Source organism: Heloderma suspectum, chromosome 15, assembly GCF_057233095.1.
Source record: "Heloderma suspectum isolate Gila_16-S chromosome 15, 16-S_ref, whole genome shotgun sequence".
In the NCBI taxonomy this organism is placed as follows: Eukaryota; Metazoa; Chordata; class Lepidosauria; order Squamata; family Helodermatidae; genus Heloderma; species Heloderma suspectum.
The window spans coordinates 1,050,872-1,066,394 of NC_139472.1; the positions used below are offsets into that span (position 1 = coordinate 1,050,872).

General features: G+C 53.8%; 1 protein-coding gene across 2 annotated transcripts in view; it reads right to left on the minus strand.

Annotated features, from left to right (window-relative positions):
* PLEKHM2 (pleckstrin homology and RUN domain containing M2) overlaps positions 1-15,523 on the minus strand; it is a 32,040-nt gene that overhangs the window by 1,727 nt on the left and 14,790 nt on the right. The window contains exons 5-19 of one of the 2 annotated variants that reach the window (XM_084822395.1): positions 14,631-14,718; positions 12,469-12,655; positions 10,596-10,655; positions 8,879-9,107; positions 6,593-7,327; positions 5,355-5,424; positions 4,922-5,012; positions 4,163-4,227; positions 3,529-3,617; positions 3,013-3,145; positions 2,273-2,463; positions 1,968-2,033; positions 1,703-1,862; positions 708-887; positions 321-437 (exon numbers count right to left, since the gene is read on the minus strand). In XM_084822395.1, the coding sequence (XP_084678521.1) occupies positions 321-437; positions 708-887; positions 1,703-1,862; positions 1,968-2,033; positions 2,273-2,463; positions 3,013-3,145; positions 3,529-3,617; positions 4,163-4,227; positions 4,922-5,012; positions 5,355-5,424; positions 6,593-7,327; positions 8,879-9,107; positions 10,596-10,655; positions 12,469-12,655; positions 14,631-14,718 (2,461 nt within the window). The remainder of the gene's footprint in view (positions 1-320; positions 438-707; positions 888-1,702; positions 1,863-1,967; positions 2,034-2,272; positions 2,464-3,012; positions 3,146-3,528; positions 3,618-4,162; positions 4,228-4,921; positions 5,013-5,354; positions 5,425-6,592; positions 7,328-8,878; positions 9,108-10,595; positions 10,656-12,468; positions 12,656-14,630; positions 14,719-15,523) is intronic. The other variant, XM_084822394.1, reaches the window with a different exon arrangement.

Genomic DNA, 15,523 nt, shown 5'->3' on the forward strand with positions numbered 1-15,523 from the left:
GGGGGCTGGAGGGTTTCCCTCTGCCTGACGGGCCCATGAGCAGGAGGAAGAGGAGAAGAGGAGTCCAGGAAGTCTCCGTCAGCCAACTATGGAGCCCACAACCATCTGGTCTGTGTGGTGGCCCAACAGCAGTGGTGGGTGGAATTCACCGTGACTGTGGGGCAACCCCGTGGCCAAAGCAGACACACAAGGTGGCCTCAGTGTGCAGGGCACTGAACAGCAGCAGACAACACACAGCCATCCTCCACAGGGACCAGCAGGCAAACCAACAGAACTAGCAGAGCCAGCAGCCAGGCTGGCCTGCAACAGGACCAGGTTACCTGGTAGGTGCTTTTCCACACAGTGTCCAGTGCTGAAAGGAACCGCTCCAGTTCTGCAGTACAACTAAAATAGAGGACCCAAGGGGGCAGGTATTGCTTGCGATCCTGGGCAAACTCCTAGAGACAGAGAGGCAGACAGAAATAAGCTCAGTGCCAGAGCACGGACTCTGCAGACGGTCCCAGGTTCAGTCCCCAGCAGCTTCTCCTGACAGGGCTGGAAAAATCCCTGGAGAGCCATCGCTGCAGGCCATTGTTGACAGTACCGGGCTAGATGGACCAAAGGTCAGACTCGGTAGAAGGCAGCTTGCATGTTCCACACACTGCCACTACGCCCGGAGAGAACCCTGGACGCGCTCCACAGCTGGCAGCCGCCCTTCTCATGCTCACCACAATACAGTATTCCCGGCCAGCCTCCATGGAGACTGAAGCCACATCCCCCAGCTCAGCGGTGGCCAGCGAGCGGAAGAAGCTGGTCTGGCAGTCCTCGTGACAGGTGAAGACTTTCTGCTCCGTCAGCACCAGGCAGCAGGGGAGGCAGGGGGCAGGAGCCACGCCCTGGGGGATGACCTGGGGTGGCGTGGGGAGAGAGAAAAGGCCAGGAGTCCCTTGAGCCTCCGCCGTGGGTCTCGGAGAAGGCGTGCCCAACTGCAGCGCTGTGCAGGCCAACCCCCTCAACCCGGACGCCCATGCAGCTTGAATTACAGGGGCGGGGTGTGTGCGGCCTTCCAGGTGTTGAAGCGCAACTCCCACCAGCACCAGCCAGCCAGCCAACTGGAGATGATGGGCGTTGCAGGCCCAGTGATGCCTGGTGGGCCACATGTTCCCCATCTGCTTTGTAGGCTTGGAGAGAGCCACGGTCCCCTAGCCTCACGTACTTTAAGCATTCCTGCAGCGCCAGATACTACATAGCAGGTGTGCAGAGTCTCTTTCAGCCCAAGGGCCAAATTCCTTCCTGGAGAAGTTCTCAGGTGGGTGGGGCCACAGGCAAAAGGGGTGGCCCCCCAAATACCAACATATTGTAGCTGGATGCTCTTACTGCCTGCAACAAAGCCTTAGCAGAGCCATCCTAGCATTTTAGAACCGGGAAAAAATTGCACAAAAGCCGAGAAACCACCAAACGATTGGTGGAAAGGGGGAAGAGCCAGAGGAAGGGGGCAGAGCCTCCCGGGGAACCCCAGTGAGCCAGCATTGGTCCCTGGGCCTGAGGTACTGTCCCTCTGCTGCACAGATCTCATGCTGACAGAGGCCCAACAGCACTGTCTTTCTCGGGCCGCAAAATCCACAGGCCCAGGCTGTGAAGCAGCCTTCAGCCTGCCTGCGGCAGCCACCATCCCCAAGGCCCCCTCTTCAGGCCTTATTCCCCTGAGCAGCTGTCCACTTACCCCTTTGGAGACAGCCTGGCACAAGTACTGCATCCAGTCGGCCATCTCCTCTTCGTTTTCCGCGCTCAGCTCCAGGGAAGGCCGGTCGGCCAGGATCACCTGGAAGGAGTGGGGCCGGTCTGTCGAGTTCGACCTCCGGCACCCACCGCACTGCTCCCCGCTGCAAGGAGCAGAGAGTTGGGGTGTTGCAAATGGGATGCAGGGACAAGAATGGGGGGTCGGGGCGTTCAAGGGCTTTGGTGCTGTAGACCCAGCCGCCACTTACCCCATGTTCACAGAGAGCAGAGGGGTGACATCAGTGCGGTCCGGGTACTGGTACAAGATGCCATTGCTGCAGAGGGGGAAAAAATGCAACTGGGAGAGGGGTCATAATGCCAGCCCCCGCCCCCCTTTCAGGGACAGGATCTCTACCAGGGCTTATATATCCTGCCCTATCCCTGGGACCAAAAATGCTGGCCCACTGTAGTCATGATGCTGTTGCTGCCTAGAGCACAGAACCCACCCAACTGCCCTCACCTCTGTCCCATCCTGCCTCATTCCCCACCCCCAGTCCCCAGTCCAGGCTCTCACCTGAGCACCACAAAGCAGGACCTCCAGTTCTCCTTGCCCAGGTAATTGGTACCGGCCTTGTAGTTCAGCATGCCTTCCTTCGTGATGGAGTTCTCGGCCAGCGTGTAGTGAGACGGGGCGGGCCCCAGGGTCTCGTCCATGGGGTCTTCCCAGTGAACGAGGCCATAGAAGTGCACAACCACTTCGGAGGCCTGCAACGGAACCACAGCGCACCACCCGCAGCGTTAATGACCTTATAGTCAGGGTGTGTGTGTGTGTGTGTGGACAAAGTACTGGGAAGGGGGAGGGAGGGGAAGCTGGCGAGTTAAGCCCCCACTACAAAACAGAAAGGGCGGGAGCCCCCATTACAGCTCAACAGAAACACACATGGTGCAAGGGACCTCACAGAGCAGCACTTATTCAGCATATTGTATAAAAGAAGTAAATTTATTTTGGTTTATAAACATGTGTATAAACAATGAAGTCACAACTGATTATGCACACCAAATTACAGAGGAAGTATTTCCAATGCATATGCATCATATCAAACATATCGTTCATACATGCAATTTGGTGTGCATAACTAATTGTGATGTATTTGTTTATGCACATGTTTATAAACCACTATAAATTTACTTCTTTTATACAATTCCTTGATTTAAGCCCCCAGACCTGGTGCCAGAAAGGCCCCCTACAGGTCAGACGACCCAGCATTAAACTGCGCAGGCAGGCCAGAGAGTGACCCAGAGTGCCCTCCTCACCTCCCGCTTGGACTCCTGGGCCACAAATTTGGCCAGCGCAAGCTTCTCCATGGTGGCGTCCGTCAGGATGCTGGGGTAGGGCGGCTCTCGGCACCCCTTGATCATCGCCGACTTGAGAGATACCAGGAAAAACCTGGGGGGTGGGGAGAGGGGAAAGGAGTCAGGGGCACAGCCGCACCCCAGGTGAGTGGCACCTACAGCCGGCCTGGGACAGAACATGCCTTGAGGGCTGGGGCAGACTCTGTCTAATTCCTGGAAGCGAGATCAGGCCAGCAAGGACAAAACGGAAGCCGGACCCAGGCCCTGGAATTGCATTCCCGCCTTGCACAAAGCTCTTTTCTGTGCAATGTCGAAACACAGCCTTACTATCGTCAGGCCTGGAAGGCTGTGGCTCTGAAGCCATCCCAGCAGCGAGTCAGTAACAGAGAAATCCTTCGAGGCAGGCACACCGTTGGCGTGTTAAGCCGCCTTACGAGAGGGGAGAGCACACCCGTGCCCGCATGGCAGCTCACTCACTCGGTCAGGGTGGCGTCAGCCGTGTCCAGGAGAAACTGCTTCCGGCGGTTGGTGCAGACCAAGGTCACCGCCTGCTGATCCAGACCCACCTGCCGGGGAGCAAAGCACTCTGGGTGAGGAGGCCTCGGCGCCTTGGAGAAGGCTTGGCCAGGGAATCTGTTTGGCCTGCTAGAAGCTGCTAGTCTGAGAGGAGAGAGCTACTGCAGGCCCTGGAGAGGGACTGGCACCCTGGATGTTGACACAAGTCTGGGGGGGACACGGGGCGATCCCCAGGGTAGCCTTCCCTTGCCAGAGGCCCTATTGGAGCCAGATACCAGATTGCCGAGAGAGAGAGGTTGTGCACACACATTCACACATAGGAAGTGCTTCAGGGAGAGGCCAATAGTTCACCCCACTGGGAGACCAACACACCTCTGGGAACGGCAGCCCTTGCCCCTGAATTCAGAGCGGTCTGGTTGCATCCTGGACACAAAGATCCTTTCTCTGGAGGACTGCATGGTGTCCTCCACCCCATGGGCAGCAGTCAGCCTGTCTGCTTTTATCCTGGGTGGTCCCAATGGCCCCAGAAGAAGCACACCCTGTCTCAGCCCGACAAGGGCACATCTCCTTGAGCAGCCCCCTGCTCCTCACTCACCGAGATGTAGTCCAATTCATTGTAGGAAACAGCCTCTTCCACCATGTACGGCTTCTCGGCGGCTCCTGACAAAAAGGGTGTGTGTGTGAGCCAAGCCATGGTGCTGCTGGGGAAAGTAACACCCCTCTAAGAGGGTCTCTAGGCAACCTGCTCTGGCAACCTGTAGCTCAGTGCTCTGTGTATGGAGGGTCCCAGGTTAAACCCCACCCACCTCCACTTCAGAGTCACAGGTATGGGTCCGGAAGTATCTCTAACTGAGACCCTGGAGAACCACTGCTGTCAGAGCAGACAAGACAGAGCAGAGGCCCAATTCCATCCATGTAAGGCAGTATCCCCGCTTTCAAACATGGCTGTCATCAGCAAGGCCTGTCCAGTCAATCACCCCGAGGGTAAATTTAAATGGGAGCAGCAGCTCCAGGCCACCAAACCCTGGGAGTCCCTTTTATGGCCCAGAAGACAGACAGAGGGGTACTCCAAGGCATGTACGGGGACCGGGTGCGAGGAGCTGTGTGGCTGCATCCTAGGACTTTTCTGACCTTAGCAGCTGCATCAGAGGCAATCACAAGGCAGCCTTCAAAAAAACCCTCCTTCAGTCCAAAGTCTGCTCTATCCCTCCCTCCCCTTGCCCAAATATCGTATTGAAACGGCACAGAATGACTCCATTTGAAAGTGCCAAACTGGAAACACTTTGGCCCAGCAAACTCGGGGTTGTGCTTCAGGGGTGGGGAAAGAGAGAGGGAGGGGGGCTCCTGCAAATACCTTTGCGGATGAGGTACACGTAGCAATCCGTCAGCAGCACGAAGACCAGCTGGAGGTTCCCCTCCATATGCCCAGTGCTCATCCGGATCATCTGCTCAGAAAGAGAGAGGCGCCCTGAGTAAGGCCCAGCCGCAGGCAAGCTGGCAGTGCCCCCACTGGCTACACCTCTTCCAGGGCAGCGTGGCTCACGGCCCGTTTCCAGGTCCTCCCACCCTTGGATCCACTAGAACTGTGGGAAGGGTGATGGCTCTACCCCAAATCTGGCTTGGCGAGGGATGAAACTTGCTTTCATTCCCTCCCTCCCACCCCTCTGTTTCTCCTCTTAAGCCAAGCAGCGAACTGGAAGTGGCTATCTCCCCGCTCTCCCCACCCCCACAAACTGACGGGAGGGAGGGAGGGAAGGATGCGTCTCACAGGGAATGCCCAGACATACCCGGAACAGCTGCTCTTCGTTCTCCCGGAAGACATGGATCATCAGGAGCAACAAGTGGTTGTTGTCTACTCTGTGCAGGGAAAAAGAAAGAGAGAGAGAGTGCGCACTACATCCAGAATAACGTGGCTGGGAGAGGCCCTACCCTGCTTCCCCCATAAATATCCAAGGGGTAGGGGAGGCTTCGGCCGTCTAAGGTTGCTTCCAAACAGCAATCCATGTAGTGCTACACTACCCAGAAAGGCCAAGATCTAATGATGTCCTTTTGTATTTGTGCTGAAAGGGAGTGTGGGCCTTGGAAGTGGCTGTGTTCCAGGAAGGATAGAATATCCCATAATGCTGGCTCAGAAGCAAGGCCCATTCAGCAAATGTCTCCTGCAACTGTAATTAGAAACCTCTTTTTTGCAGCTTCTGCCTCTAAGACAGCCTTCCCTGACCTGGTGCCCTCCAGATGTGTTAGACTGTAACTCCCAATGATCTCTCCAACCATTGGGGGATGATGGGAGTTGTGCTCTAACACATCTGGAGGATATCAAAGCTGCTCTAAGTACTTCCTGCTCCTTACAATTGGGGCATTACTGATTCATTGTCCCTCACTCAGTTCCTGCTCCCTACAGAGGGGGGAAAGGGAGAGCTTTAGTTAATTTGTTTCTTCTTAATGTTTAAAATAGTGATATAATGTAATTTAATAAGAAGAAAAGGAAAACACAGTGAGAGGAAGTCAGTAATTAAGGTCCCTTTGCATGTGTGGGGAATAGGAACTAAGGGGTAGTTAAGGGGCAATTTCTCAGTGAACAAAAAGCAATTAGGAGCCAGAGGCTGCAACAGAGAAGCGCTTAATTAAAAATGCAATAGCCCTGAAAAGCCTCAATGGTGCTTTGGAAGTCCACATTGGGCAGGCATCGAAGCAGAAAAGTTGCCACACAAACCAGCCCCCTGCAGTGACAAAATTACCAGAGAGAGAAAAGAAAGCCAGGAGATCACCTCAGACCATTTCCCTATTCTCAGGAGAGACTGAACAGAAAAAGCAGCCACCCAACATTTTGTTCTTGAGCACAGGAACTTGTGAACTACCAACGTAACAGCTGCTTGCCAAGGAGTTTGTGGAGTGTTTTCCTTTCCACCCTACCCTGCCCTGGGACAGAAAGGCTACAACCTTCTTTCGCTGGAGGACAGGGTGCCCTCTCTATGGAGGCCCTGGACCTTCCGGTGCTCAGGGTCCCCCCCATCTTGCCGCTTACCTGAACTCTGAGGGGTGGGCTGCCTCGGAAGGGCTCCCCTGCCCCTCTTCCACCCCAGAGTCCTCAGCGCTGCTGGGGGAAGGGCTTGCCCGGTCCCCCTTTAGCCTGCAGAGGGCCTCCACACTGGCAGTCTCCACCTCTGCCTCCTCCTGCAAGTCCACTGCTACTGTTGGCTCAACTGCTGCTCCTTCTCTTTCTCCTCCTTCCTCCTCTTGTCGAGCAACCTCAGAGCCACCAGGAACATGTGGCGGTTGGCCATCCCCTGCAGGGTCATGGTGGCCACCACCTGGTGCAGGAGTGTTTGGACTCTCAACGGTAAAACAGTAGAAGTCCATGGGGGCCGAAATCCCCGCACTAAAGCCGCCAGAGGATGGCCCCTCCGATGGGGCCTCCCCTGGTGAGTCAGTCCGAAAGGACTGGTCCGGGGGCTCAGTGGGGCAGCTCCACCCACTGGCATCCAGCTGCCTGTCCAGCGAATTGATCACTTTGCTCAGCGACTGCCCCATCCGCTCCATAGAGGTGTCCTTCAGCTCGGGGATCCGCAGCCCCAGCTGGGAGACCACAGGGGCCTCAGCGCTGGCTGCTGGGCTGGCCTCCCGCCCGGCTCCATCACCTGGCCTGCTCTCCTTGCCTGCGTCGGGAGGTCCTGCCTGGGCTGCAGCAGAAGGAGCGGCAACAGCTGCCTCCTCTGACCTGGCCTTCTTCTTCTTGCCGGTCTTCTTCTTTTTAGCTAGCCTGCAAAGAGGAGAAGGAGCAGCATTGGGCTTGGGACAGTATCAGGCCATGGCACATCAGGGGGCAATGGTACTCTGGAGAATGCGGGCAGCAGTATGCCTGCTCCGACAGGGAAGGACGCAGACCTCTCTGGGCTTATCAGCGGCAGCTTTTCGTAGAATCGTAAGAGCTGGGAAGGACCTGGTAGGTCACCTGGTTCAACCCCCTGCTCAGTGCTGGACCTGCAGTGCAGGGCGCGGCCATAGCATCCCTGGCCAGAGGCTTCCACACCTCTGCTTCTGCGCCTCCAACGAAGGAGAGCCCACCGCCTCCCAAGGCAAGAGGGACCGCTGTTTCACAGCCTGGACGCGTCTCCTAACATGTACATGAAATCTGCTTCCCTGCCCTTTGCACACACTGGCTCTAGTCCGGGCCAGGAGCAGCAGAGAACCTGCTCCACCTTCTGCCTGATACCCTTCCAGATATTCGGAAGACTGTGATCATGGCCCCCTAGTCTTCCCTTCCCCAGGCTAAACATGCTCCGCTCTTTCAACCGTTCCTCTTAGGAGCCGGTCTGTCTGCACCACATCCCCTCATTCCTGCAAACCCAGCACCTCCAGCTGCCCAGTCTGTGCCCTTGCGTCAAGGCTCAGCAGGGTGGGCTGCTCTGGGGAAATACACACGGGACGGTGCCACAAAGCCTGGCTGTTATTCTTGGTGCCACAGATGGACGTGGCTGCTCCCCCTTTGGAAGTGGTTGACCACATGCTGTAAGCTGCTTTGAGGCTACTTTGTTGAAAGGAGGGATATGCGTGCTTCATGCGTCCCAATTCAATAAAGTGACCGCAGGCCAGAACCAGAGAAGGCTGACAGAGCCACTGCCAGGCAGTCATCACGGAGCTGGAGGGAGCAACCGCCCGACGGTGGATCAGACGGAGCAGAATGAACAGTAATGAATTATATACAGGGGTCCCTGGCCTCTTTGGGTAAGTGGGCACATTTGGAATTTTGAGGGAGCGCGGTGGGCTTGTCCAGGGTGGGCGGGGCTTGTCCATTCACGAAATGGCTGCTGTGCTGGCCATGATTGGTCACAAAACACTCATTTCCCAGAAGGCAAGCCGGTGAAGCTAAAAAAAAAAAAGTAACTTTCCTAAGGCACAGTCAGGATCTGAGCTCCATAATGCAAAAACACTCTTTGGAACCAAAAAATGATGGTGCTGGAGGGTGGCCCTTTGCTTTGCAGCATGCCTGCCTCCCAGTTAAAAATAATTACAGAAACTCTTAAGAAATACAAATAAAATCAGGAAGGGCAGGGAGCCTGGCAGGCACCGAGAGAGGAGTCCAGGGGCACACTGGGGCCCATGGGCAGCACGCTGGAGACCCAGAACTTTAAGGAGAGGGGCCCATTGTTCGGTGGTGGGGCACAGGCTAATCGCTGGCCTCTCCATCAGGAGGGCTGGGAAAGGGCTCAGACAGCTGCTGGCACTGCTGGGACAGATGGCTCAATGACCTGGCTTAAGAGTACAGAGGGAGATGCACTGGCTTCCAGCCTGCCCACCCTACAAGACGGACCTGATGACCTCCAGCTCGGTGCAGCTCTCTGAATGGTCCGTGCCCTCAGCCGTGACGTCAGCCTTCTCTTGCGAGGCGGAGTGCGCTGGGGTGGTCTCGGCAGAGGATGGCGCTTCCGCCTTCTCATTGAAAGGGTTGTAACGCTGCGTCGGGCTCTTGGCTGAAGCCCGGCTGTTCAGCTCGGAGGTCACAGAACGCGGGCAGCTGAGGGTGTCCGTGAGATCTCCATCTGGGAGAGAAAGGAAGAACAGTTGGTGACTCCCCCACATAACCATGACAAGGTCCTAAGGCCAAAAGCAGGGGCTAGGAAGAGCTATCCGGCAGGCCCGAGTGTTGCTCTTGGCACCTCCTGCAGCTTGCCTCAGAGCATTCTGGGACATTCAAGGCAGGAAGGAAATGGATAAAGATCTCGGACTCTTTTACATTACAAATGTAAAGAGGTTTGAAACCAGATTTCACTTATCATTGCTTCTTGAGCACCCCAGTCCAGTGAGAGCACTGAGATTTCTTACTTAGCAACTTCTGGTGACTCCACAGGTCTGTTGCTTAAGTAGTTACTTGGTTGGGAATCACAAATCAGTTTCAAACTGGTTTGGGCTGTTTCAAACTTTATAATGAAGATATACCACTAAGCGCTGAGCTGCCTTGGGCTTGGCCCAAACTCCATGAAAGAAAAAAGGAGTTGTGGTCCATTTTTTTAAGGACCTAGGGCAGTGCCCAAGTAGGACTGGCAGGCATGCTCTACCAACTCTACAATATTCTTGTTACAAGGGTGGTTTCCTTCCAACATGAAAAGCAGCAGTCTCAAGAATGAACTGCAAGAGGTATAAATCCTAACAAATTTAAATCCCCTTTTTGGGGGTGGGGTACCTTTCATTAGGCTGTTGCTTGCCCTGAGGCAGGTCATAAGTTAAATAAATACTCTTTGTACCTGTCTCATTAGCAGTTTTCGCTATCCTGTTCTCCAACTTCCCTTTGCAGGCATAAGGACTAGGGGCTTACTTTAAAAAAAAGGGAAGGGCAGCTGGATCATCTGCTGCTCATACCTGTCCTCTGGGCTGCATAGAGGGAGGCACTGAGCGGGAGGCAGCACAGGGGCCCAGGGAAGGAAAGAGCAAGGGGAGAGACCTTTTGGCTGGTGCTTCTGCCACTATTCCAAGCCTACTTGGGAAGAGAGGCTGTAGGGGAAAAGGGTATGTGGCCATCAAATCAGAAAGGAAGGCAGTTTCATTCCGATCTTTTCCATGCACTGTCAGGATAGAGAAAGTGGTTAGTCACCCTGGGCAGAGAAGGGCGATCCCTGGCTCCGGCACAGAACTGTTTGGAAGTCTTGTTAATTTGAAAACCAGAAAGACGAGTGTCTCATGCTGGGAGAGGCAAAGCCAAAGAGGAGTGAGAGCACTAGATGCCCAGAGAGAGAATTCAGGTAGACAGAGGGAGACCAGCAACTATGGGAAGGGGCCGCGGCCTCTATGGAGCCAAGAGCCACCACATCCTGGAATGCTGGAACACCCACCCGTACCCTGGTTAACCTTGCCATAAGCCGCCAGAGGGAGAGACCTTGCACCCTTCCGAGAGCCTTTTGGCATGGCTCTTTGTTCCCATGGGCGCCAAACGGTGTTAGGGACACATCGCGGAGCATGCAGCAAGCTCTGGTGTGGAAACAAAAGCGGCACATACAGCGCGACTACAGGGGAAACGGGGAAGCTCGTCCCACCTTCCCAGGCTGTGGTGGGCATGGACGGCACTGCGGGAAAGACATCTCCAAAATCATAATCTATAAAAATGAGGGACAAAGAGGAGAATTAGAAACCTAGGCTGCAAGTAAGGGGGGAAACTGGCGGGTGTGCAGAGACATGGAGCAGAATGGACTGTCCCACGCCAGGCTGCCAGGGTGTGCGTGCGTGCGCCTCAGGTACAAAACTTCCAGGAAGTAAAAAACAAACAAATCCCATCAGGGAGGGGTATTCCAGCTCAGCCTGTGCATGGTTTCTATTTACAGTGGGTTTTTTTAGCTTGGATTGTTTAAAAGCAGGAGAGCATTATGTATGTGATTCCCTGAAGCTGACGTGGGGCAGTCCATTCTAGCACCACCACCTCCTTTTATGGAAGGTGTAGACACGGCCTGAGCAAGGCTGCCCCCCTCAGAAGCTATGGTAGATTAGACACTCGCAGAGACTGGCTCCACTGGTGTAAATCCATGTGGGATGATTAGGGCTTTAAAGGCGCAGTCACCCTTCGGAGCTCCCTGGATTTCAGGCACAGCCAGGCGGGTTTGTGGCTCTCCAGAGCTCTGAGCCTGCAGGTACTTCCCTCCCTTGTGCCCTTCGCTAGGCTTGTGGGAGAGGAAGTGATGGGCAGCAGCTGGCAGAGCTGTGTTTGAAGGGAGCTTTTATTCCCTCCCATCACCAGGAAGGAATACTAGATTTGCAAGACCACGATGCCACATGGAGGGGAGGGGCACACAGAGAACGCTCTCGAGTTGTTTCCCACTTGCATCACTGGAGCAGCAGAGGACACCAGCTGCCTGAGAGCAGGCTCCGCTCTTAGCCCCGCCAGGCCAGCAGCACCTCCTCCAACAGACAGAGGCTCCCCAGGGTCTCACCCATCACCGGCCACCAGAGACCCTTTTGAACGGGAGACACTGCCAGGGATAGAACCCGGGGCCTCCTGCAGGTGAAGCAGGGGCTCTGGTTCTGCCTTCTCCTGTGCCAGTCTGCCCACACTCTGAGGTCAGCAACAGAGGCCCTGTTCACCTGCCTGCCACCAAGGGAGGGGGGCCCTTGCTAGCAGTGGCCCTGCACCTCTGGAACCAGCTTCCATCAGAGGTTCATCAGGCCCCTTCTTTGTAGGTCTTCAGGAAAGCTCTGAAGACCCACCTGTTATTGCTGGCATTCCTTTAAGTCTGGGCCAATGGTTTTATTGGTTTTATTTTTATTGATCTGAATTGTTAATCTTTGCTTTTATGGATTTTTATCTTGTATGCTGTGCCTTGAGAGGGTTCCACTTAAAGGCAGTCTATAAATAATTTTAGATAGACTGAGCAATAGCACCACACACTGACATGAACACAGGCTGCCCTAAGTCCAGCTCTGTCTTTTTTCCAATCCCCTCATAACTAGTGTCTGTCTCTTTCCATTTACCTGTAGCTGCAGCAATCGCCAAAGTCACTGCTGTGATTGGGAGAGGTTTTGAATTCACTTCTGTCCAAAGAGGAACACTTGCAGGCCAAGGAGACATCTGGCCAGAGATCTCACCTTGGGGATAGGGCAATTGAAGCCACCCACTCAGACTCCCTACAAAGCAGGCCCAAGGATCCAGTGCCAGGAGATTGAGTGACAACACCCTTTGCTCGCAGAACCCCCTTCCTGACAGGAAGCAGTGCTGCTGCTATGAACCTAAGCAGGTTGAGTCTTCATGGCTTCCCCCAAGACTGTCATTCGGGGAGTGAGTGGGATTTCCCACCCAAGACTACATTTCCCAGGGCTCCTTGCAACAGGTCAGGAGGGCTGAAAGAGTGCACGCAGTGGCCCCTCACCCCCTCCCGCACCCTTCGGCTGCTCCGCCCCCCTCCCTCCCATGCCTCTTACCCTCGCTGGATGGTGCGATGGCGCTGTCGTCCCATTCCAGGTTGGTCGAGGTGACAGAGTTGAAGGAGTTGAGTGAGAGGCTGTCCGAGCCGTGCACTGAGCTGGGTAGGCGGTCCTCAAAGTCCAGCAGGTACTGAGGCTTGTAGTAGTCTGGCATGTATGGCGCCAGGTCCAGGTACGGAGCATCCTGAAAGGGCCAGGCAGAGACAGGGCAACATGGAGAATTACTGCTGGCTGTGGGGAACGGACTGGAGCCCACCTCCTGCCTTGCCTCCCATGAGGGTGGAGCAGGGAGCTGCTTCTGTCTGAGATGCTGCCAGGGCCTGAGTGCCAGATGCCACGTTCGCCTGGTGTCTCTGCGCATGCCAGCGCCCCTGAGCGCTGCACAGAACACAGCGATGGCAGCAGTCCTGGCAGCCTCCGCGCGGAAGGAGGCTTACTAAGGGACAGCAGCAGGTGGGTGGCTTGATGAGGAAGGAGCCACCCCACCCGCCACCCTGGCAGACTCTGCGTCAGGGACGATGCTACGTCTTATGTTTTATATTACGTTTTATTCTGCTATTGTATTGTACAGTTTTAAGTTTTGTTCTGTGAACCGCCCAGACAGATTCAGCTAATGGGTGGTATAGAAATGTAATAAACTAAAAACAAAACCACAACATCTCTGCAAATTTGGCAGAGGAGGGGGGAGAGAAGAGAAGGATCTGGATTCCTGAGACTCTCAGCAATCCATCCTAAATACTGCTGAAGAGTCTCCCTGCTGGGTCCTTCCAGACCAGCACCGTTTCCTTGCCACAGTGGCCAACCAGGTGCCCCAGGGAGCCCAGCGGCAGGCAGGGCTTTAAGGCCCCTGCCCTCTGCTGCTGGGCTGCTTCCCAGCATCCCCCGACCCAATGTCTGCCTTCCTGGAAACCAGAAGGGTCCACTGAAGACCCACTGGAAAGGGGGATGTCACACCTTTGTCCAGTTCCCTTTTAAGCCACCAGCATCGCCGCCTCTAGTGGCAGCGAATTCCTTAAGTTACATCTATGAGGCACTGTATAAAGAAGGGCTTCTTCTGTCTGCCCTGAATCTACTGCCAACAGAGGGACAGGAAGTTGCAGCTGGGCACCCCTCAGTTGTGCATGGACCCAACTCCCTGCCTCCAGCTACGGACAGCCACTACCGAGGCCCTCAGAGGGAGAGGAAGCCGCCGTCCTTCCACTGTGTGTCGATCCAGCTCCATGACCTGATGAACTCTGCAACAGTGCCTAGGGTTGCTATGTTCCACCTCCTTCCCAATTCCCTTTCCTTTCGTGTCATGTCTTTTAAACCATCAGCCTGTCTTTTAGACTGTTAGACTGTCTTACTTCTGATTTTTGTAAGCCATTTTGGCAGACTTTTTGGCTGAAGAGCGGGATAAAAATGCTTTGAATAAATGGAAGGTTTCATATATAATTCTGTAAACCAATATACCCAGGGGCCCCACCCCACTGATACAGTTAGATTTACAGCCTGCCCTCTTCCAAAGAAGGCAAATTAAACTGATGGGAATCTGCCCTTTAAAGAGCTTGCAACCAAAGCACTGAATACACCCAAAAAGCCCATTTCAAAATGCTACTTATTGCTCTTTCTTAAATAAGAGCTCCAACGTCCCGTCTAAATCAGAAGAACGTTCTGGGTGGGTGGAAACAGCGGTAGGAGGGGTTTGAACAGCCAGCAAAATGACAATGTCCTCTTTGGTCTCCTGCCCATCACTCCAGCGCATTTCTCACCACAAAGTCTTCTTGCTTTTAGTCTCAAGCACATCACTCCTTAAATGCTGCTAATGCAATGGAAAAAAGCAAGAGCCATTTTTAAAAATCAATGTGGCTTCTCCACTCAATTTACAAGGGCAGGAAGTTAAGGGGGGGGGGGGTTATTTAAGCTTCTCTTGTGACACTGACACACTCTACAACCCAAAAGGAATAACGGAAATCTTGGCTGGTCTTTGCGTGCCTCTGTGTGGGCACGCACACACGCACACACACACCTGCAAGTGCATTTTGCACATGATGGGCTTTGTGTTGTCTGCAACAGTGAAAGGGGATGAGGAGGATTGGGAAGTCTGGAGCAGTGCTGCATCAGAAGGTTGTACGGCTTCTCTCCCCTCTCCCTCTCAAAACAGGAGAACATTTGCTCACCAGATCCAAGTCAAAACGGATAAACTCCAGGCCAGAGACCAGTGTGAGGAAGAGAGTCAAGTGGTCATGGCTGCAAACAAGAGCGTTCCTGTGGACAGAGGAGAATCTGGTCACTCAAAACCTCGGAGACTCTGTTTTGACCTGGATTGGGTCCCAAAGCCCCTCAGGGGGATTCCCTCAAGGGCATCAGACCCCAAAGGCCATGACAGGAAGGAACATTTGTTTTGCAAAATTCTGCAGTCCAAAAAGCTACATTCTGCAAACAGGATGGAAATAGCTTCGAGTTGAAATGCTAGAACAACCTTCCCCAACCTGGTGCCCTCCAGATGTATTGGACTACAACTCTCATATACTATGCCAGCTGGGGGATTATGGGAGCTGTAGTCCAACACATCTGGAGGGCACCTGGTTGGGGAAGGTTGCACTAAAATAATCAATTCAGATCTGACTGACAGGACTCTAACTTCCTGCAACACCAGAAGCAGCCACGGTAGCCAGTGATGTGGGGTTTGCTGAAAAATTTGAATCAGAAGATATTTTGATGCCCTCACTCGATTGGGATCTGAACGAGCACGTTTATGTGACTTTTAATTGATAAACAATCCTAAAGAAGTTAGCCATGCTAATGTCATGGTGCCATATAAATATTGCAAAATCCTTTTCCAGGAATCAAAAGTAGTTGAACTGAAATATTTGACTAAGGCATAAAAGACCAATAAGGCACACTTTGTGAGTTTTAATTGGGGTGTTCAAACAAATGATTCACTGAAGAAATCATTTAACTGGAATATTTGTAAATACTTTTAAAATGTAAAACTCAATAGCATATGCTTCCCTTATACTGTCTAAATTTTAGGAACAAAAATGAAGGCACTACAAACTGTCAACATAAA